This window comes from Euphorbia lathyris, chromosome 9 (genome assembly GCF_963576675.1).
Source record: "Euphorbia lathyris chromosome 9, ddEupLath1.1, whole genome shotgun sequence".
Lineage (NCBI taxonomy): Eukaryota > Viridiplantae > Streptophyta > Magnoliopsida > Malpighiales > Euphorbiaceae > Euphorbia > Euphorbia lathyris.
The window spans coordinates 16,036,145-16,058,416 of record NC_088918.1 but is presented as its reverse complement, the minus strand read 5'-3'; the positions used below and the strand labels follow the sequence as shown (position 1 = coordinate 16,058,416).

The window sequence follows — 22,272 nt, the reverse complement described above, 5'->3', positions numbered from 1 at the left end:
AAAGATAAAGCAACCATTGAATTTCACACACAGAAGCAGCCATGGCTCAGTATTCAGCTTCGGATGAACTTCTGGATACGGTGGATTGTTTCTTTGACTTCCAGGAGATAAGGGATCGACCAAGGAATACACAAAAACCTATAAGTGATTTTCTTGTCTCTGGACATGACCCCCAGTCTGCATCTGTGAATGCTTTTAACTCAGTTGTGTTGTCAGATGGATAAAAGAGGCCTTGGCCTGGGGATCCCTTGAGGTATCGCAATACCCTATGGGCTCTTTTTAAGTCATCACGGGTAGGGGTATTGAGGTGTTGTGAAAGTTGTTGGGTGATGTAACAAATTTCAGGGCGAGTATGAGTGAGATACAGGAGTTTGCCTATTAATTGTCGATAGGAAGGTATGTCTGTGATGAGATGATTGTCACCGAGTTCTTTGTAATTTGGGATGGCCGGTGTGGCGACAGGTTTGGCTTCCAGAAAGCCTTGATCTTGGAGTAGTTCTAAGCAATATTTTCTCTGACTGAGATGGATGCCTTTGGTGGTTCTTGCGACTTCGAAGCCCAAGAAGTATTGCAAAGGGCCAAGATCTTTAATTTGGTAAAGATTGTGAAGATAGTTTTTGATGCTTTGTACCTCAGTTCTGCAGTTGCTGGTTATCAACATGTCATCGACATAGACTAGTACTGCAAGAAAATTAGAACCTGTGATCTTTATAAACAAAGAAGGGTCTGAAGTAGTTTGATTGAAACTGAAATCCTTTAATGCGGCTGTTAATTTTGTGTTCCATTGTCTTCCAGCTTGTTTGAGTCCATACAAGGACTTATGAAGACGACAAACGGCTGTGCCTTTGATGAGAGGAACTTCGCAGCCTTGTGGAATGCTCATGTACACCTCTTCTGTGATTTCTCCATGAAGGTAAGCATTGTTTATGTCAAGTTGCTCTAATATCCAACCACTGAGACTTGCTAGAGCAATGAATAATCTGATCGTTGTAATTTTTGCAACAGGTGCAAATGTTTCTGTAAAATCAATTCCTGCTTGTTGAGTGAAGCCTTTGGCAACCAGCCTGGCCTTGTACCATGTTGAATTAGAGTAGAGTGCCTGTAATTCCTTTTGAATTGCTTCTTTCCAGTGAGAATGCTTAATTGCTTCCTCGTATGTTGTAGGGTCCCTTTGACAAGAGATATTAACTGAGAAAGCCCTTTTTGAAGGTGAAAGTCGATCATAAGATAGACATTTCTGAATTGGATGAGGCGGAACAGGTTGCAGTTGTTTGACTGCTGTACCAGCCAAATGATGGTGATAATCCTGGAGGTAAGATGGAGTCTGCCTCATTCTAGTGGATCTCCTGATGATAGGTTGAGCTGGAGGCTGTTGCTGTTCTGCATCAGGTACAACAATTTCCTCAGCTGTTTCTTCTGTTGCTTCATTTATTTGAGGGGTTTCTTCTTCCTGTTCAGATGAATAACCTTCATCATTGTGAATAATATTTGGGATTTGAGATTGTGAGGGACTTGGGTCTTGCTGGGCTTTGTCTTTGTAAGGAAACATGTTTTCATAAAAGTAAACATTTCTGGATACAGAAATTTTGTTGGTTTGAATGTCCATGACCTTATAACCCTTATTCCCATGTTTGTAGCCCAGAAAAACACACTTTGAGGCTCTAGGAGTTAATTTCGTCTTCCCCCTGTCCAATGTGGAAGCAAAGCATAAGCACCCAAAAACTTTTAAGTCATACCAATCAGGATTATGGTTGTATAGGATGGTGAATGGGATTGAATTGTGTGTTGCATTAGTGGGTAATATGTTAATGAGATATACTGCATGAGAGACAGCTTCAGGCCAAAAAGACTTGGGGATTTGACTTTGATAAATGAGGGCTCTAGTGACATTTAGAATGTCTTGGTGTTTTCTCTCAACAATCCCGTTCTGTTGCGGTGTCTCAACACAACTGGTTTGATGTATGATCCCATATTTGGCATAAAACTCTGGCATGGTAAATTCAACTCCATTGTCTGTTCTGATGATTTCAATTTTTGATTTGAATTGTGTCTCAACATAATTGTTGAAAGCCTGTACTGCATTTCTTGTTTCAGACTTGTGTTTCATCAAGTATAGCCAAACAAATCTATTGTGATCATCAACAATAGTTAGAAAGTAATGCATTCCATTAAATGAATTCAAAATAGGACCCCAAATATCCATATGAATCAACTTAAAACAACTTTCAGCTCTACTGAAACTAAGATGATAACTCTTCTTTTTCTGTTTGGATAAATGACACACATCACAGGCTGTATGACAAGTAGAAACAGGAATTTTGGAATTTATGCTGTGTAGGACACTACTCCTTAGGATAGATGGATGTCCCAATCTCATATGCCAAGTGGCAGAATTGGAACTGATGGAAGCAATAATGCTGGGTTGTGGATTGAGATGGGTGTCCAGGTAGTAGAGTCCTCCCGTCATCCTAGCAAATCCAATCTTCTGACAGGTCCTCAGATCCTGAATAATGCAACTCTGTGATGTAAAATAGAGGCATAAGTTTGAATTGGCTGTGAGTTTACTGCTAGATATGAGGTTATAATTGAATTGAGGTACAAACAAGGCATCATGAAGTATAAGTTTGGGGCTAAGTTGCACTGTGCCAATATGTGTGACTGGCACGATGGCATTGGTTGGTAATTGCACCGAAACACCAATTGCATTTCTATAATTCTTGAAATGATTGAGATCACAAACAATGTGATCGGTTGCCCCAGTGTCAACTATCCAACTTTTCTGTGTTGCATTTGTAGTATTAGGGATAGAATTTATACCAGAATGATGATTATCCACTTTGTGATGACTGTTGGCCAATGCTACATGTTTGCTGGTTGAGGATTCTGGATTCTGCCTCTGTGGAATGAGATTCAAGATCTCATTGTATTGAGCCCTTGTTAGCGTGAATGGCGCATTAGTTGAATCATTAGAATTGGTGTTATCCTCATCTTCTTGATAATTCATTTGAGTGCTCACCTGATTGGCCTTAGTGTATCTGTTTTGATTGTTTTTGTTTCCATATCCGGGTGGAAATCCATGTTTTCTGTAGCATATATCTTCTGTATGGCCATCCTTGTCACAATAAGTGCATTTTGTGCCTGGTTTATAGCTTGATTTTCTGGTATTTGGATTATGTGGCTGTGTGTTGTTGGTTTTCTTGGGTTGAGGATATTGATTTCTGTTTGAGGATGAGTTTTGGTTTTGATTAAAGGCTACGAAGGCTGTGGGTTCTGGTTGATTGGATGAGTTGATTTGAGAGTAATTCGGGTTACTCTGTCTTTCATGTTGTGAGGTTAGGTTGAAAACTCGATTCAGATTTGGTAATGGATCCATTAACAAAATCTGAGAGCATATGGTGGAATAGGTTGGATTCAGACCTCTTAGAAAAGTAAAAACCTGATCGGACTCTTGATAAGTTCTGAATTTGGCAATCGCACCACATTGACACGCAGGATCACAATTACATTTAGGTAATGGCCGGAAATTCAATAATTCATCCCACAGTATCTTCATTTGTGTGTAATAATCAGATATAGACTGAGTACCTTGATTAATGAATTGAATGTCTCTTTGCAGCTCTGCAATACGAACGTTGTCTCCTTGTGAGAATCTCTCACGTAGATCAACCCAGACCGCTTCTGCTGTATCGAACCACATAATGCTCTTCTCAATTTGAGGCAAGACTGCATGATTAATCCATGATAATACCATAGTATTACATCTTTCCCAGTTATTATACAGGATGTTGCCTGTGTTGGGAACTTTGATTGTTCCATTAACAAATCCGTATTTGTTCTTCGAGATTAAGGCCATCCGCATGGATCTAGCCCATTGATGATAGTTAATTCCGGTTAAAGGTGCTGTAACAAGAACTAAGGCTGGATTCTCATTTGCAGGTAAGAAATATGGGCTGGAAGGTGCTGTGGGTGTTGCTGCAGCCATTGGAGGCATAACAGAGAAGAAGAAAGAAAAGATAAGAGAGATCTTTCAGATCTGTGCGGAAATGTAGAGAAGATTCTCTGATACCATCTTAAAGTTGATGATGAAATATATCTTTGAATTCATAAATTCATATTCCAAAATCATGAGAATATAACATGTACAAGTATGTATATATATACAACCTAAAAGCAAAACTGTACAGCTAATAATCCGGAAACATTCTTTTGGTGTGTTGGGGTATATGGGTCATTTACAAAGAATTGGTTTAGTCACCAATGGATTGATATCACATGGATTGATGAGGTGGCAGCTGGTTGTGTTATCTTTGTGTATTGGAACAATTACTTCACATAAAATCAAATACAAAATTCTTAAGTTTTAATTAATCATATCCGTGTATATATATATATATATATATATATAAAATATAGATTTTAGTCCTTTTGTTTTATTATCTCTTTTAAACTTATACCAAAACTTTTAATTTACACCTAAACACATTAAATTAAACTCAATAATCATAATTAATTAATGCTCCAAAATTTATATCGTCTAATTTTTAGACACGGACGTGACAGATAATATCTTCTACAAGAATAAATATAATTTGGTTTGACATTGATGCTATTGTTGATGGAATTGATAAGTTAGATGGAGTCACCTTCAAGAGAACTTGTGTGAAGCCGTAATCAATGCAGAACTTGACTGCTTTCCTTTTCCCTTGTAGCAAGGGCTTCAATCAATGCAAAACTTAGTTGCATTCGAATCTACGAATTATGATCCCTCAATCTTTTATCAAATCGTTTTAGTGCCAAAAGAATCTCTCCCTACTTATTCGAACTTATTATATGAGTCATGTTTTTAGATCAAGGAATCAAGCAATTTATGCTTTAAGATCAGCGAATCAAACAATTTGTGCTTTCTACGTAAAGATCGAAATTCTATGCTTTATGCACTCATTTTCTCTGTAAAATTTTGAATGTTGATGCTTAATACATCTTCTCTTCTTTCAAAAAATAGAAAAAAGTAAATGGAGAAATTTTACGGTATGTCTGACCAATAAAAATAAACCATATGTTAAAAAGTAATTTTATATTCTTTTTGTATATCTGTTTCTTCTCCCCTTCTGTTCATCTATCTGGCAACCACCATTACCTCCGATCATTTTTATTCGCCGGCAACCACCATATAATTAAAACAAATTAATTCGCTCAAAAATAATCTTGATATTAAATTATGTGTATTATCAATCTCTTGAGGAAAAATATACAACTGATTTCGCTTTTTTTTATATAACCACCGCCGAAAAAAAATCAAGACAGATGGTAATCGGTTTTGATAACAGAAATGGAGGGTCATCTAATTAATGCTTGAGTAGGGATTGATTGGCCATATTTGAGTAATATAAATAATTTCCTAGAAAAGCTTGAGCGAAGTAGAAGGAACGAGATGATGGTGGTCGGCGAAGCAGATCCGATTTGATGAACGTGGTGGTGATCGGCAGAGGAACATGGATGGAAGTGGTGGTGGTCATTGGCAGAGGGGAAGAGAAGACGGGGCAGATCTGAAAGTTGAAGTGCAATGTTAGCTTATTTTCTTATATTAAATTTAATTTTTTTAACAGGTGTCTAATTTTGATTGGCAATGGCACACCACCTCATATTGTTGAGGTGGTGTGTCGGGCACCCCGTATAATTTCTCAAGTAAATGAGATATTTTGAACTGTTTAGCGAATAATTAATGCTCAAGAGGATAAAGAGTTGCAAATACTCCATAATATGTCTTTTAAAAGGTATGACATAAAAATTAAGAAATGTTGTTAATTTAACTAAAAAACTTTGTTACCCATTATATTAATTGTATTCATTAATTAATTTTTAATTATTTATAATATAAAAAACAACAACTTAAATAGATTTATATTTAGTAAAAATCAATTATCTATTAAAAAAATATTTAGTAATATCAATTAATATGTATGGATTAAATTAAAACGCATGAAAATAAATATTACTGAGCGAATCGAGAAATTTACAAAATTAATAGAAGATAACATTGCAAAAGAGAGTAAAAGTACAAATGTAAATTCATGTTAATTTCACTATAACAACAATATTAATACCAAAAAGGGATAAAAAAAAAAAAGATTACACCCATTTTTAATATCAGGGTGCAATATAAAAAAAATTAAAAATATATCTCTTGCTTCAAAACTAATTCTTATAATTTCCCTATACAGCTTTTCAGCTTTTTAAAATTATATTAGTAGCACATAACAATGATATAAACTTCAATCCAGTCCACAAACACACTAAGCAGCAGATGGGGCAGTGACGTAGTGAACAGCACCCGCTTCCGACAACGCGGCCAATAGAGGTTTCCGACCACCGTCAGTTCCACGGCCTGTGGCGGGGTTGTAGTCCAAGGATGGATCATTGTATATATCCCACCATTTGTTGATCAGAATCTTGATATCGTCCCTGTCCATGTTTTGTGTTTCTCCTGTATAACTCCATGGCTTTGATCCCTAAAAACCATTTAAAAATTGTACTATTAAAATCTTAATATCTCAGAAAATGTATTATTTTGAGGAAAGATCTCAAAATCTCAAAATATGTTTAGATACTTACAGCAGCACAGTAGTGTGCAACCTTGATCTTGTCAAAGTCAACGTTTTCAGGATGGCGCCGGAGCAAAGCGAGGACAAGGTTGTAAATTGCAGGAATTGGCTTGTACACATCTTTAAAGAACATGTTTAAGAAATCCTGCCACCCAAAAAAACACAGATTATTCATTTCTGACACGATAACACGATTATAAAACAAACCCACGTATAAGATATATGAATCTAACACGATTGTGGTTCAATAATCCTTTCTTAATGTTTATATAAAAATGTGAAAGGACAAAAAAAAAAATCATTTTATTGCATTCTTATATATACATATATGGGATATATAAATTATATATCTTTTTATGATGTTCTATAAATATCCTAAATGACTAAAATACCCTTTTATTGGGGTAAATAGATACGAGAATCTGTTTTCGACATCTCTACAAATAAGTTAAATGACCAAAATACTCTTGTAAGTCATTTGAATTTACCTGCTCAGCAAAAGGAGTAGGAGGGGTGATCTTGAGGGTATTCAAGAGATCATCATAAGTGGAAAGATTAGGCTCAAAAACAAACATGCCAGCATTGAAGTAAAGAGGAGGTTTAAGACCCATATCTTGTGGCCACTTCACACGATCAGGACAATGTTGACAGTAACCAATCTTATGCTGACTCAGTGGCTCCAAGTTTGTTCACAGAAACAATCCATAACAGCATATAAAAACCCATCTTGAAGGTCAAAGAGATGGTCAATGTTCTCATACACTTGAATATCTCCATCCAAGTATATCATCTTCCTATACTCCACTAACTGCATCGTACACAAACAATCACATAAAATTAATATAAAAAGAGGATACAATTATATATGAAAAACAAAATGATTATGTTCTGTTGTTTATTTTCTGATTTTTCAATATTTATTTATGTACAAAAATTTTTGATTCCATTCTTTCTTATACTTTTTAAAAATAGTATCGATCTACCTTTTTTTTTCGTTTTTCCCTGTTTTAAATTCTAAAAGATATTTTATTTTTCATCACGAATTCATATCCAATATTTTCTAACAAACAAACTGATCTTAATTAATAAATAAGTATTACCTCCCAAATACGAAGCTTGGAGTAGTTGATGACATAATAAGTCATAGCAAACTGAGTCTGATTTTCCGGTGGATAAACAGGCTCGATCTCTTTGACTATGCAACCTTGACTGACCAAAATTTTCCGGTGATCCTCAGGCACATCGGGCAAAATAGGGACAACAAGTGGGTATTTGCTCTTGACTTTCCTCAACCCTTTGGCCAGTCCAACAACACCTTTGACATAGTCTCCATTTCCAGCCAAGAAAGTAATATAAGCACAGCTTGAAATACTTGCTTGCTTAATCAGACCATTTGTGTTATTTGCAAGAGCAGCAGAGGTTATAAGATCAGGTGCCATTTTAGTCACTTGAAAAAGGGTGAAATTTGTTGACAAATATTTGATTTTTTGTTGATTGCTTTGATACTTTGGAGTTTGGTGATGGAATTTGGTTGATGGGTGGGAGGTATTTATAGGATTTTTTCGTTGAAGTGTTTTTTTCTAAAAGAAAAATGTTTATGTAGTGAAGATGAAATCGAGCTGTACATGTGGCATGGAAATGTTGATCTACGGTTGGGGGAGAAGCCTTGATTTGGACGGTGCAAGAAATTGTTTGGATAAGTTATTTATATAAAGAATATACTTGAAGATTCCTTGTTTGAAGTTGAAAGTTGTAACTACCATTTCCACTTAATCTTAACTGCTCCTCATTTTTCATTTACTTTCAATTTAGGTACATTAGATCGTAAAAAGATAAAAAGATAAAAAGATAAAAGATAAAAGATAAAAGATAAAAGATAAAAGGTATTTGTTAAAGTTTTGAAATAACTATTTAGAGAAAATTACAACTAATATCTAGTATCTATCAGCAACAACTAATAGCAAATAGAAATATATAAACCAAACAGAGTATCTTTAATAAAAATTTGAACATTCAACGCCGTCTTTTGTTGATTTGTGATAACTTTAATGTTGATATAGAACTGAAATCAAACTTTTCTCTAAACATATTTTATGTAATGTGAGTAAAGAATAAAGTGTTTAGTTATTCCATTTTCTACTCATATTTTCCAGCAACAAGTCGGAACAACAGACAAAATGTAAACCAAACGGACCAATAAGTTTAAGCAGTGGTGTATATAGGATTGTTATGTAGAGGCACTAAGTTTAAGCACTACGTTACCTTACAACCTAATCTTCTGCGGATAAAGAAATTATATTTGGTAGGGTTGATTTTGGCGGTAGGCAGTGGCGAAGTCAAAAATTGATATACGGGAGCTAATTTTAGCATTGCGTGGGATGTCGGAATTAGATTTATGAAGTTGAGAAAAATTTCCAAAATCCTAGTCTTGAGCATCCTAAAATTTCGTCGTTTTGGTGTGTTGTATGGTAAAAAAAAATTGTTTTAGAAAAAAAAAAGTTGAAAAGGGTTAGAAAAAGGATATAAAAAGTAATTAGTAATAACATAGTTATTTAGAAAAAAAAAATAACTATTAGGGGCTAATTTTAGCCTTGCGTGGGGCGTCGGAGTTAGATTTATGAAGTTAATAAAAATTTCTGAAGTTCTAGTCTCGAGCATTATAAAATTTCATCGTTTTGATGTGTTGAACGTTACAAAGTAAAACAATTGTTTTAGGTTAATACCGACGGCGCGACGGATGGAGCCCCAGGAAACGCTGGTGTCGGTCGAATTTTCAGAAATTCCCGTGGCTTTGTAAATGGCTGTTTTGCATTTAACATCTCTAGCTCCTACGCGCATATTGCCGAGCTGACGGATATTATTTTCGCGGTTGAATCGGCATGGGAAAGGGGATGGCACAATCTTTGGATTGAATCTGATTCTACTTATACGGTTGCAATGGTAAACGGAAAGTCCGCAGCGGTCCCTTAGAAAATTAGACAAGACTGGCTTATGTGTTTATCTCGATATTCAATTATGAATTGCAGAATGACTCATATCTACAGAGAGGGTAATCAGGCGGTGGACCGGCTAGCCTCCTTTGGAAAGTTAGCTGCCACTCTTACTTGGTGGCAAACGGCTCCTCACTTTTGTCAATCGTTGGTGTTTGACGATTTCTGTAATGTTGCACATGTTTGCTATTCTTAAATTTTTCTTTGTTTGCTTTTTTCTTTCTTTTCTATCCTTTTGTAATTTTCCTTTTTATTAATAATATTTCGGATTGGTTTTGTGTGTTAGGGGTGCCAAGCTAGTTAGGATTTCTAGCCATTCAACTGCGTCCCAATCTTTTAAAAAAAAATTGTTTTAGAAAAGAAATAGTTGAAAATAGTTTGGAAGATAAAAAAAATATAAAAATATAATTAATAATGATAACATAGTTATTTAGAAAAAAAAAATTCAAATAGATACATAAAAGTTTTAATAAAAAAGAGATTCAAAAACTTGAACTTGTGATCAATTATTATAGTACTTTTTAACTAAGTCAATCATCTTAAACTACTAAAATTATATTACAAAACGGCTACACAAACTCAATCTAAAAGGGTTATTAAATACCGACCTAATACTACTAAAAGGTATGCAGAGTCGATGGTCGGAAGGCTGAATCCTCTGAATCTTAAGCTGGCTCCGCTCCTGGTGGTAGGGGACTCAAAGCCACTTTTCTCCACGACTGAATTTCAATATGCAATTATATATTAACCTAAAATATTATATTCAACTTCATTGAAAGGGTATACTTCAAAGTTAAAAATTATCCTACTGCATGAGCAAAGGAAAAGTTTATATAAAATATAATTTTAATATTCATCAAATCATTAAGAGCATCTTTATTTAGCATCTTCAATAATTTTTTAGTTTAACTTTTAAATTAAAATTTAAAGAAAAAGAGTTAAAAATTAACTCCAATGGCCTCTTAATCACTTCTCATATCATTAATAAAGAGCATCTCACAACCTCTTAGTGTCTTCTTAATTCTTTTTTTTTGTTAATAATTTATTATTGTGATGTCATTAATTAGAGTAAATGTATTTGCTTGAAATTTTTAAATAATATTGTCCGTTTTTTGGTAAGTTTACTTGAGGTTACCAAACTTTTTTAATATAAATATGATTTAGTTACTACTATTAGTAATATATTTATAATTAAAATAAATAAGGTTGATTACAAATAAATGTCACGTGGTTACACAGATTTGTAGATTGGTACTTGTGCTATTTTTCTTTACAAACGCAACTCTGTGGTTGCAAAATTTTGCATTTTTTTTACTTTGTCAAATTTGACCGATAACAAATTCAAAAGGAAAGTTTACGAGAATTAAATTGTTTAGTATCGTATTTACTACGGAACCATATTTTTAATTTTTCAAAATCATCATTTTTTTGAGTTTTCTCTCTCGAAACATTAACTTTCTCTCTCATAAAAAACAACAACACCTAAATAACCCCAAATCTAAAAAGTTGAAGAATTAAAGTTACTTAAAATATTACTTAACTCTTGATAATTTTCATTTCGATATCGTTATCGGTCAAATTCTGACAAAGTGAACCCAAATACAAAATTTTATAAACCATAAAATTTTGTCAACTACAAAATTATGTTTGTAAAAAAATATCATAAGTATTCATTACAAATCGGTGAAGCCACATAATATCTATATGTAATTAACCTAAATAAATAATATGTAAAGTAACGATTTATAAGATTATTGTGTCCGTTTATAAAAATTGCTTATCATTAGAGTATTTTTTTTAGTAAGTGTCATACTTGCATATTGAGAAAATAAAATACTAAAATTAGTATGATACTTTAAGATGCAAAAATACCCCTAATGTTTTGGGTTAGGAGCAATTTTACCCCTAACGTCTAAAATGGTGCAATTTTACCCCTAACGTTTGTAGCCAAAAGCAATTTTACCCCTAACGTTGATAAATTGGGTCAATTTCAGAAATAATTCATCAAACTGTCTTCTCGGTAATGAATCTTATCATCTACACCTTACATGTGCGTCATTTTATCAATAACAAATCATAAACATATGTTGGGATGTGAAAAAAAATAAAAAAAAATACTGTCTTTTGTACGAATTAGACAAAAAAATTCAAAAAATTCACCGAATTTATAAATATTAATCTCAAATTCTATTATTAAATTACAAAAGACATGAAATCATTTTCTTAGAATGAATTGATATGCGGTGCAAAATAATGAACAAAAATATCTGTGTTTTATAATAGTGTCGGAAATTGACCCAAATTACCAACGTTAGGAGTAAAATTGCTCTTGGCTATAAACGTTAGGGGCAAAATTGTACCATTTTAGATGTTAGGTGTAAAATTGCTCATGATCCAAAACGTTATGGGTATTTTTGCACCTTAACCCTACTATTAAATTTTGAAATTTTTTAAGGCAAAGCAACGGTGTGGAAATGCTCTAATAAGATAATAATACTACTAAATTAATTTCTAATAAGATAGTACTCTACATATTGTAATACGTGTCCATCCTGCATACAACGCCGACATTATCAGTTGTTTTGGTCCGAATTTAGGGGAATAGATGGCCCACTGAAGATCTTATTGCATGGGGCTAATATATTGACCAGATGTTATACCTCATTTCGGCAGCAAGATTTGCCACGTGGAAGCAACCAACGGTCCGATGCTTTCTTCTTTCTTTTTCACTTTTATGGAGTAGTTTTGTTAGTTGGTCAGATATTCAAAAGGATAACCAAATTTAAGGAAAAAACAAACAAAAAAAAATTGTACTGTAGTAGTTTAGACTTCAATAGTATTAAATATGGAATGACCGACATTTTATTTTGGATAAGGCTTAATACATCATTTGCCTCTGAACTTGTCCAAAAAACTTGATTGACCCTCTGAACTTTCAAAGTGTCTTGACAGCCTCCTAAACTTGTATAAAATATTCAGTTAGCCCCATGAACTTGCGTAAAATGTAATCAATTGATCACTCGGTCGCAAAAAAGTAACTTAAATGTGGAATATGTATTCCACGCATCTTAGAATGTTATTACATAATTAAAAAATAGATTATAAATGAAGTTATTGATTGCTCAACTATACAACTTGTCTTCTCTATTATAAGCACCGTATACTCCGATTTCGGTTGTTTTACTTTTTTTTTTAAGACTCGTACAATACATCTTTCGTATTTAACTTACTTTTTTTGCAACCGAGTGATCAATTGATTACATTTTACGCAAGTTCAAGTGGCTAACTGAACATTTTATGCAAGTTCAGGGGCTGTCAAGATACTTTGAAAGTTCAGGGGGCCAATCAAGCTTTTTGGACAAGTTCAGGGAGCAAATGATGTATTAAGCCTTTGGATAACGTTTCAAACTTTATATTTAAATTTTGTTTATACTTGTAGTATTTATTTCAATCTTGGACTCATTATAGGAGAAATGTTTTTGCAACGTTTTAAAAATTCAATAGAAAATTTAACAGATTACAATCAGATCAACCAATTGACTTAAATTGTTTAAACTGTTAAAATAAATATATTAATTCTCTCAACTTTCAAAGTTTTCTGATAGCCCTTAACTTACTGAAAATGTAAGTAATTAATAATTCGGTTGTAAAAAAAAAGCAAGCTGCATGCGGAAAATGTGATATATACGCATCTTAGAATTTTATTATATAATTCACAGAATATATTAAAACATACTAAAAATGAAGTTTTTACTTGTTCAATTGTAAAACTTGTTTTCTCTAATATTAGGACCGTATTCTCCGATCTTGGTTGTTTTACTTTGTCAAGATACATGCAACATACCTTCCACATGTAACTTACTTTTTTGTAACCGGGCTTAATTGATTACATTTTACACAAGTTGATGGCGCTATCTGGACATTTTATGCAAGTAAATGGAGCTATCAGACAGTTTGAAAGTATACGCAAGTGTGGTGATTAAAAATAGTAAAAATAATGCGGACGTGCCAGAGAAGCTAGTTCTCAAAGCGTAAAATGGTAATTGAATAAAATAAATGCAATAAATAAATGCGTCTAATGACTTGATTTCTAATTATAAGATTGGACGAGAGTTACAAGGACTGAAAATAAAAACAGTTCTCTTGGGTCCCCGTTGTCACTTCATAGGTCAATCGCAAAACAATTTTTTAAAATATGGTACCGAAAATAAAAATAATAAGACCAACACAAAGATATAAATTTTTAATTTTTCTTTTATATTTTTATTGATTTCATAATTTTTCAATGTTTTTTTATTACAAATATGAGCGTAAAGCTTGAAAATTACAGTTGGAAAATAATACTTTAAATCTGGAAATATAAACAAATTATGAAAAAACAATATGTACGTGGTTAAACGAAAATAAACAAACTTGTTGACATCGTTAGAGTAGCCATGGGCGTGGCTTGGAACGTCATGGAACTTAGATCAAAAAGTCGTCGCGTCGTTCGGGAAATTATGGGCGAATTTGAAGCGACTTAAAAAACTTCAGAGACCAAACCAGAAATTTTCCATTTAGTTAATAAATGCCAGAAATTTCTAGAAAAAATAATGATTTTGTGGGACTTTTAGACTCGATTTCAGGGACTATAGAGGTCGGATTTGAGCGAAACAAAGGCTGATATTAAAGTTCATGTGCAAAGGAAGGGTCTGGAACTGGAATTTCAGAAAACTACCGAGTAACGGAGTCGGAATAAATTATTAAAAATGGGTCTAACAGAATAGTTGTTTGATGGTTGAAAAACCAAAAGCTTGATTCTGTTTCGTGTATGGTATTTCAAGAGCGATTTTGGAGGCTGTAAGAGGTTGTTTTTTAGGAAATAAAAATTGAGAGTTCCGGGTTTGATGTAACTAAGGAGATTAAAATTAATTTGGGATGAAATGAAAGACTAACGAACCTGGAATAAATTTTGGAAAATGGCTCTCTAGAAAAGTTGTTTGATGAATTCTTCAATAATGAAAAATTCAAAAGCTTGTTTTTGGTTCTTTTTAATTGATTGAGATCAATAAAAAGTTTCTAAACCTGATTTAATAGTTTTGTAAACTAAGAATGACTCGAAAATAAGGTTTCCATGATCTCGGTTTCACGAAAAATGCTTAAAGCTTTGAGGAAGATGACAATGGTGAAATTTGTTCTAGACTAATCGAGCTTGAATTGAGGATTGGGTAACGATCTTACTTACTTAACTAGGAGATTGCAAAAAACGATTTGGAAGTTGATTGAGTAAACTAAGAGAATTTCGGACTTGAAGTTTCTGAAATTTGAAAGCTTTATTGAAGAACTTGAAATTTGAAGAACTAATTCTGGAAACTGAGAACTTGTTTAAACTAATTAGATACTAAAAAATTATTTCTAAGAACCTAAGGATTGATAAAGTGACCGAATTTGACAAGAGATTTGATAGATAAATTTATTTGAAGATTGATTTGTTGCGTTTTTTATTGATTTGAGTGGAGTTGAGAATGAAAGAATTGAGCTCCATTTATAGACTTTTGAGCAACAAATTTCCTGTAAATGGTCCTTAAAATTCTTCTACATCATTCCCATTAACTTCCCATCAATCAGTTAAGGGAAGATTATGGGTGAATTAGAAGCTAAAAAAGTGGAGCTGGGCCATGAAAAATGTTTTTGAAGACTTTTGAATAGTTCAACCCATTTTTCAACACTAGTGAACTTTGAAAAATTCCACAGGCTTCGTTATAGCTCATTTTTGCCCACGTGTGGAAAAAAATTTGCTAAGTCGAACTTGCTTAAATTTTTTTCATTATATGTACGTGTTATCATCTGAGTGATCTATACCATTTACCAATCTGAAACTTTTCAAAATTAAGTTAGATTGAGATTACAAAAATAAGATTGAATAGTTCTCAATGAACTTAGAAAACTTTATCACCTATCGTATAATAATCTAGTTGAATTTTATAATAAAATACAAACTCAATTAGTTAATTAATCCCTCTGAACATTAATTTATTGGAAACAGATGCCGAAACCATTTATAATAGGAATAGTTATAAGGATCGGATGACCAGAAACCATTCATAATAGGGGTGGTTCCGGCGGCCTGGAGACTGACACGCCCAGTGTCTAATTGTGGAGATCCAACTGTTTTATGAATAATTAATGCTCTAAGCGAATAAAAGTTAGAAGTCCTAATTTACAAGATTAATAGAAGAGAACATTGCAAAAGAGAGTAAAAGTACAAATATAAATTCATGTTAATTTCACTATAACAATAATATTAATACCAAAAAGGATAAAAAAAATAAAAAAAAGATTACACCCATTTTTAATATCAGGGTGCATTATAAAAAAAATTAAAAATATATCTCTTGCTTCAAGATTAATTCTTATATTTTCCCTATACAACTTTTTAATTTCTATTAGTAGCACATAACAATATATAAACTTCAATCCAATCCATAGCACACACTAAGCAGCAGATGGGGCAGTAACATAACGAATAGCACCCGCTTCTGATAGTGCTGCTAAGAGTGGCTTCCGACCACCATCAGCTCCACCGCCAGTGGCGGCATTGTAGTCTAAGGATTCGTCATTGTATATATCCCACCATTTCTTGATCAGAAACTTAATATCTTCCCTGTCCATGTTTTGTTCTTCTCCTGTGTACCTCCATGGCTTTGACCCCTAAAAACCATTTCAAATAGTACCATTAAAATTCTATATACCGAAATATACGAGTCAATTTGGCCCCTAAAAGGAACTATTTATATCTTTTATTTTAACGTCCTTAAAAATACTTCAGTTATCTTCTAGTTGCCTAAAAACTATTTAAATGTGAGAGCACATGAGTTTTTTTTTACCCAACATAAAAACATGGGGCATTTATTCAAATATGATTTTCTTTTCTAAAAAAACATTATTTTGAGAAAACAAATCTCAAAATCTAAGAATAGGTTTAGATACTTACAGCGGCACAATAGTGTGCAACCTTGATTTTGTTAAACTCGATGTTTTCAGGATGACGCCATAGTAAAGCAAGGACAAGGTTGTAAATTGGAGGAATTGGCTTGTAAACATCCTTAAAGAACATGTTCAAGAAATCCTGGCACACCCAATAAACAAACAGAGATTGTCAATTTCGGTAAATTTATTGAACCAACTCATTTGATCTAACTTGTTTGAGATTATTATCATTTTTATTACATTTATATATATATATATATAAGTACGACGATTACGATACAGTAACTTTTATATAAATCATAAAACACAATTACTATAACACAACTACCGGTTTTTGACATCTCTATAAAAAATGTTAAATGACTAAAATACCCTTTTATTGACTTCTCATATACAAGTATGTGAGATGTATAAATAGTATCATACGGTTATAGTACGACAACTAATTTTGACATTTTTATAGAGGAAGATGTTAAATGATTAAAATATCCTCGTAAGACATTGGAATTTACCTGCTCAGCAAAAGGGGTGGGAGGGGTGATCTTAAGAGTACTCAAGAGATCATCATAAGTAGAAAGATTAGGTTCAAAAACAAACATGCCAGCATTGAAGTAGAGAGGAGGTTTAGGACCCATATCTTTTGGCCACTGCACACGATCAGGGCACTGTTGACAGTAGCCAATCTTGTGCTGATTCGAGTGACTCCAAGTTTGCTCGCAGAAACAATCCATCACAGCATATAAAAACCCATCTTGAAGGTCAAAGAGATGATCAATGTTCTCAAACACTTGAATATCTCCATCTAAGTATATCATCTTCCTATACTCCACTAACTGCATCAAACACAAACAATCACATAAATTAGTATAAAAAAAGATAAAAAAAAAATTATATATATAACAAAATAACTATGTTCCATTTGTAGAATAATATTTATGTGATTTTATAGTATTTATTTGTTTAGAAAAATAAATCAACACAAAATTATAAATTACACTTTTTATCTTATACTGTTGAAAATAATATCCATCCATCATTTTTTCTCGGTTTTCTATATTTTAAAATCCAAAAAAATATTTTATTTTTCGACATAAATTTTATTACCCAATACTTAAAAATATATATTTTTCAACAAACAAACCGACCTTAATTAATGAATGAATGAATTACCTCCCAAATACGAAGTTTGGAGTAGTTGATGACATAGTAAGCCATAGCAAACTGAGTTTGATTCTCCGGTGGATAAACAGGCTCGATCTCTTTGACTATGCAACCTTGACTGATCAATATTTTGCGGTGATCCTCCGGCACATCGGGCAAAATAGCCACGACAAGTGGGTATTTGCTCTTGACTTTCCTCAAGCCTTTGGCTAATCCAACCACACCTTTGACATAGTCTCCATTTCCAGCCAAGAAAGTAATATAAGCACAGCTTGAGATACTTGCTTGCTTAATCAGACCATCTGTGTTATTTGCAAGAGTAGCAGAGGTAATAAGATCAGGTGCCATTTTTACTTGAAAAAGGGTGAAAATTGTTTGAAAATTTTGCTGAAAAAAATGCTTTTTGTGATTGCTTTGATATTTTGGAGGTTTGGTGATGGAATTTGGTTGATGGGTTGGAGGGTATTTATAGGATTTTTGTGGGGTAGTTGCAGTGTTTTTAAAAATAAAATAAAATAAAAATGTTTATGAAATTGAGCTGTACATGTGGCATGGAAATGTTGATCTACGGTTGGGGGAGAAACATGGATTTGGACGGTGCAAGAAATTGTTTGGATAAGTTATTTATGTAAAGAATATACTATAAGATTCCTTATTTGAAATCAACTACTCAATCAACTACCATTTCCATCTTTCAGTTATTTACAGATTTAAAAAGAAATATTAAAAGAAAATCAGAAATTCCTGAGAACCAATCTATATATCCTAACATAGAGTAAGAAACTCTAAGCTACGTTATTTGCAAGACAACCTATAAAATTGACAAAAACGTCTTAAAAAAAATAGAGCAAGAATTCACAATCATGAAGAATAAGATACGAAAAGATAACAAAACTGACTCAAATGCTATAGTTAATTAGTAGCGGCGTCAGTCTCAATTAGGGGTGTAAATAAGACTTGGTAGTTCGTAAACTATTCGAGCTCGGTTTGGTGAAAGCTCGGCTTTAATCGGCTCGGTAGAGCTCGACTCGAATTTGGGCTAACGAGCTGAGTTCCAAGCTTCATCAGGTTCGGCTCGAAAGCTCGCGAGCAGACTCGATTATTTTTAATTACAATATATATTTCATTATATATATATATATATATAATATATATTTCATTGGTTATTATTAGTTTTCATCACAATTAACAACTCAAATAAGATTTAACTCATAAAAAATGGCACAAAAAACTTAGACATTTGAGTATTTAACTAGACAATTAGGTTTTGATAAGAAATAAAATACATTACAAACTTTAATATATATGTCATTGTTTGAAATTTTTCTCCGAGCTTGTGTTTTCCGATCACAAGTACCATATACTGTTCTGGAATCTCGACAATAACATGATTGTTTTTCTTTATAAATATTTTAAACTCATATGTAGTATGTTACAAGGCTTTTCTGTTTTTTACGCTACTTATTCTATGTATGTATGATGAATTTCGCTAAAGCTCGGCTCGATCAAAACTCAATCAGATTCGGTCAAAGCTCGATTCGAGAGTGCTCGGCTCGAGATATTAACGAGTCAATACCGGGACTACCTAAGGTTCGGCTCGGTTACACCCCTAGTCCCAATCACACAGCTGTCAAGTTCCAAATTCTTCAACCAACTAAGAACTTTGCAATGTACCTTCACCATTATGGAAAAGAAAATTACCTTGGATAGTCTTAGAGAAAACCCTATAAAAAAATTCCATTATTATCCAAATTATAGCACCTAGTCCCAGCAGTCCTGAACCAAAATAATCGAAGCGTCAACATTTAACTTAAACGCACATTTTGTAGGCTTAGTTCACTCAACATAGCCCTTAGCTGAAGACTCATCACAATTAAAAGCTTTAATAGAGTTTTGAGAACCATGTCATTCTTTTAAACTTAACAAATCATTCAGTAGGAAATATCAAGTTCAATCCTTACACCGTCCCACACGATTTCATTTTTATTAAGCCAAATCTCCTAAAGAGTCATTGCACAAAGGTAATAATGGTCCTTTGAAAAACTACAAAACACAAAATCTATCGAGTTCCTAAAACTGTTAATGCCACCAAATTATTTACAGACTTCTATTAGAATATTATATAGACCATGGACTTTGCATTTACTTTTATTATTGTCAATGAATTTCAAAACCGAATGTTATAGTCTCTAAGCTTACATTTTACTAATATAATGACTTTTTTAATTCCTAAAATTTTTGGTTTTAATGTTATTTAGATGTTGTTTGGTTAGAGGAGAGAAAGTAATTATTTACAAAGAGAAATATGTAAAATTTGTGATTTAGAAAATAATGAATGGTAGTCAATGAGTAAAGTTTAAAGTTAATTCTAAACAACTTAATTGGATTATTTTATTTTCAAATTATCATTGGTCATTTTGATGCTATTAATATTAAAAAGATCGTTATGTTAATAAAGTTTAGAGTTCAGAGATCATAATATTTTGTTTTTGAAGTTTAGAACTCGTAAGGTACTGTAAAATTTAGAAGACACGAGTATAATTTATTATTTATTATTTTCGATTTGGGATTTGGGATTCTTATTTTATTTTTTGGATATCTTATTATTGTTTACTATATTAATTGTTGAAATATAGATATATAACAAGTAAGAGCAAAATAGCCTCTGAATAATACGACTTCTTGATTAAAAAAATATATATATATGACTTTTAAATTTTATTTTTCTATGTAAAAGTTCATAAATTTTATATTATTTAATATTATTGACTTTTTTTTACTCATATTAGTATATATTAAAGTGATATACTTATCAAAGTAATATTGGTCAATTAGATTAATTCGGTTATTTTTTCATAAAACTGAACAGACTGATATTATTGATAAATTTTAATATTTAAGACTGAAACCGAATCTAATAAATTGAAAAACCAAATCAAAAACCGAAATAGATTCAATTGATTACTTCGGTTCGGTTTGTTTTTTAACACCCCTAATTTTTACCCATGATTTGGGTTATTTTTGTTATTATGCTACACTTTGAGGGTACATGAATTGAGTAAGCAAAGGAAAGGCAAAGAAAAAGTTCCAATAAAATATTAATTTATGTTACTACAACAGCACCTTCTACGAAAGTCAAGCCTATATACGCCACGTAGAATAATATACCACGTGTACGATTTATAGCCATCTGTCTGTCACCACTTTATAATAAAGATAATACTAAATTAATTTCGTGTAGGCTCCACCAGTAAGATATTTCACACGAACGAGACCAAGTTGTTACACGTGTCGAGCCTGAAAGCAGCGCCGACACCGGTAGTATTGGTCCGAATTTAGGGGAAGATAATAGGGGCCCACATAAGATCTCTTGCGTGTCCGTTAGCATGGGCCTAATATATTTGACAGGTGAGGATACCTCATCTTGCGGATCAAGAATTGCCACGTGGTAGAAACCAACGGTCCGATGCTTTTCTCGTCTTTACAGTTTTATAGTTGTGTTAGTTGGTCTGAAATTCAAAAGGATGACCAAATAAAATTTTATTTTAAGGAAACAAAAAATAGTCTGGATAATACTAGTAGTTAAGACTTTAGACTACTACATATGGAATGACCGACATTTTAGATTGGATAATGTTTGAAATTTTACTATTTAATTTTATTTGAACCTTGGACTCACCAACTATTGTTGCTAGGAATATAATAATACTGTATTGTGTGGTCATTACATGATTTTCGTGGATAATAAGAATATCCTATTAAGGATATCACTATCGAATTTGGAATTTTTCAAGGGCATTTATGATTTATTTTGAATTTTACAATAGAATAAATAATTTATTAGTTTTTATATTTTGGCCCTATTTGGTAAAGAGCGTTTTGGGATAAAAAGAACGGTTTTGACCAACTTTAGAGGTTTGACCACTGAAACCGCTAATTGGAGTGTTTGGTGGAGAGAGGTTTGGAAGAGAGTTTTGGGATGAAAACGCTAATTTAGAAAAAGCTCTTAAAATGAGCTTTTTCAATTAGCGTTTTGCAATATTAAAATTAATGGAATTCTTTAACTCTAATAAATAGACTCCCTCTTCTCCTGCGCCAAAATTAATGCCCTTATTCGTCTAAAATAGTGCAATTTTACCCCTAACGTTGATAAATTTGGTCAATTTCAGACACTATTATAAAATACAGTTTTTTTTTCTTTTTTTTTTCACCAGTTGCATATCAATTGGTTCTAAAAAAAATGATATAATGTTTTTTGTAATTTAATAATAAAATTGGAGATTAATATTTATAAATTCGGTGAATTTTTTGAATTTTTTTGTCTAGTCCGTACAAAAGACAGTATATTTTTTTTTTATTTTTTTCACATTCCAACATATGTTTGTGATTTGTTACTGATAAAATAACGCATGTGTGAAGTGTAAATGACAAGATTCATGACCGAAAAGACAATTTGATAAATTATTTCTCAAATTGACCCAATTTATCAATGTTAGGGGTAAAATTGCTATTGGCTTCCAACGTTAGGGGTAAAATTGCACCATTTTAAA

General features: G+C 32.6%; 1 protein-coding gene and 1 pseudogene across 1 annotated transcript; both read right to left on the bottom strand.

Moving 5' to 3' along the window:
• Nucleotides 1-6,154: 6,154 nt before the first annotated feature.
• Nucleotides 6,155-8,101, bottom strand: LOC136206177 (galactinol synthase 2-like; annotated as a pseudogene).
• A 7,727-nt stretch (nt 8,102-15,828) lies between these two features.
• Nucleotides 15,829-18,142, bottom strand: LOC136205148 (galactinol synthase 2-like). The gene is made up of 4 exons (XM_065995640.1): nt 17,732-18,142; nt 17,074-17,394; nt 16,566-16,700; nt 15,829-16,282 (listed from the first exon to the last, which is right to left on the bottom strand). Exons 1-4 carry the CDS (start codon nt 18,068-18,070, stop codon nt 16,067-16,069), a joined length of 1,011 nt encoding a protein of 336 aa, XP_065851712.1. The 5' UTR covers nt 18,071-18,142; the 3' UTR covers nt 15,829-16,066.
• Nucleotides 18,143-22,272: the final 4,130 nt, after the last annotated feature.

Bases quoted from the DNA above. Each gene is read 5' to 3' on its own strand.
- LOC136205148 (XM_065995640.1), bottom strand. From the start codon at position 18,070: ATGGCACCTGATCTTATTACCTCTGCTACTCTTGCAAATAACACAGAT. The intron at 16,701-17,073 runs GTAAATTCCAAT...TGGGTGTGCCAG, and splicing joins CCACCCCTTTTGCTGAGCAG to GATTTCTTGAACATGTTCTT. The intron at 16,283-16,565 runs GTAAGTATCTAA...AATGGTTTTTAG, and splicing joins TTGCACACTATTGTGCCGCT to GGGTCAAAGCCATGGAGGTA.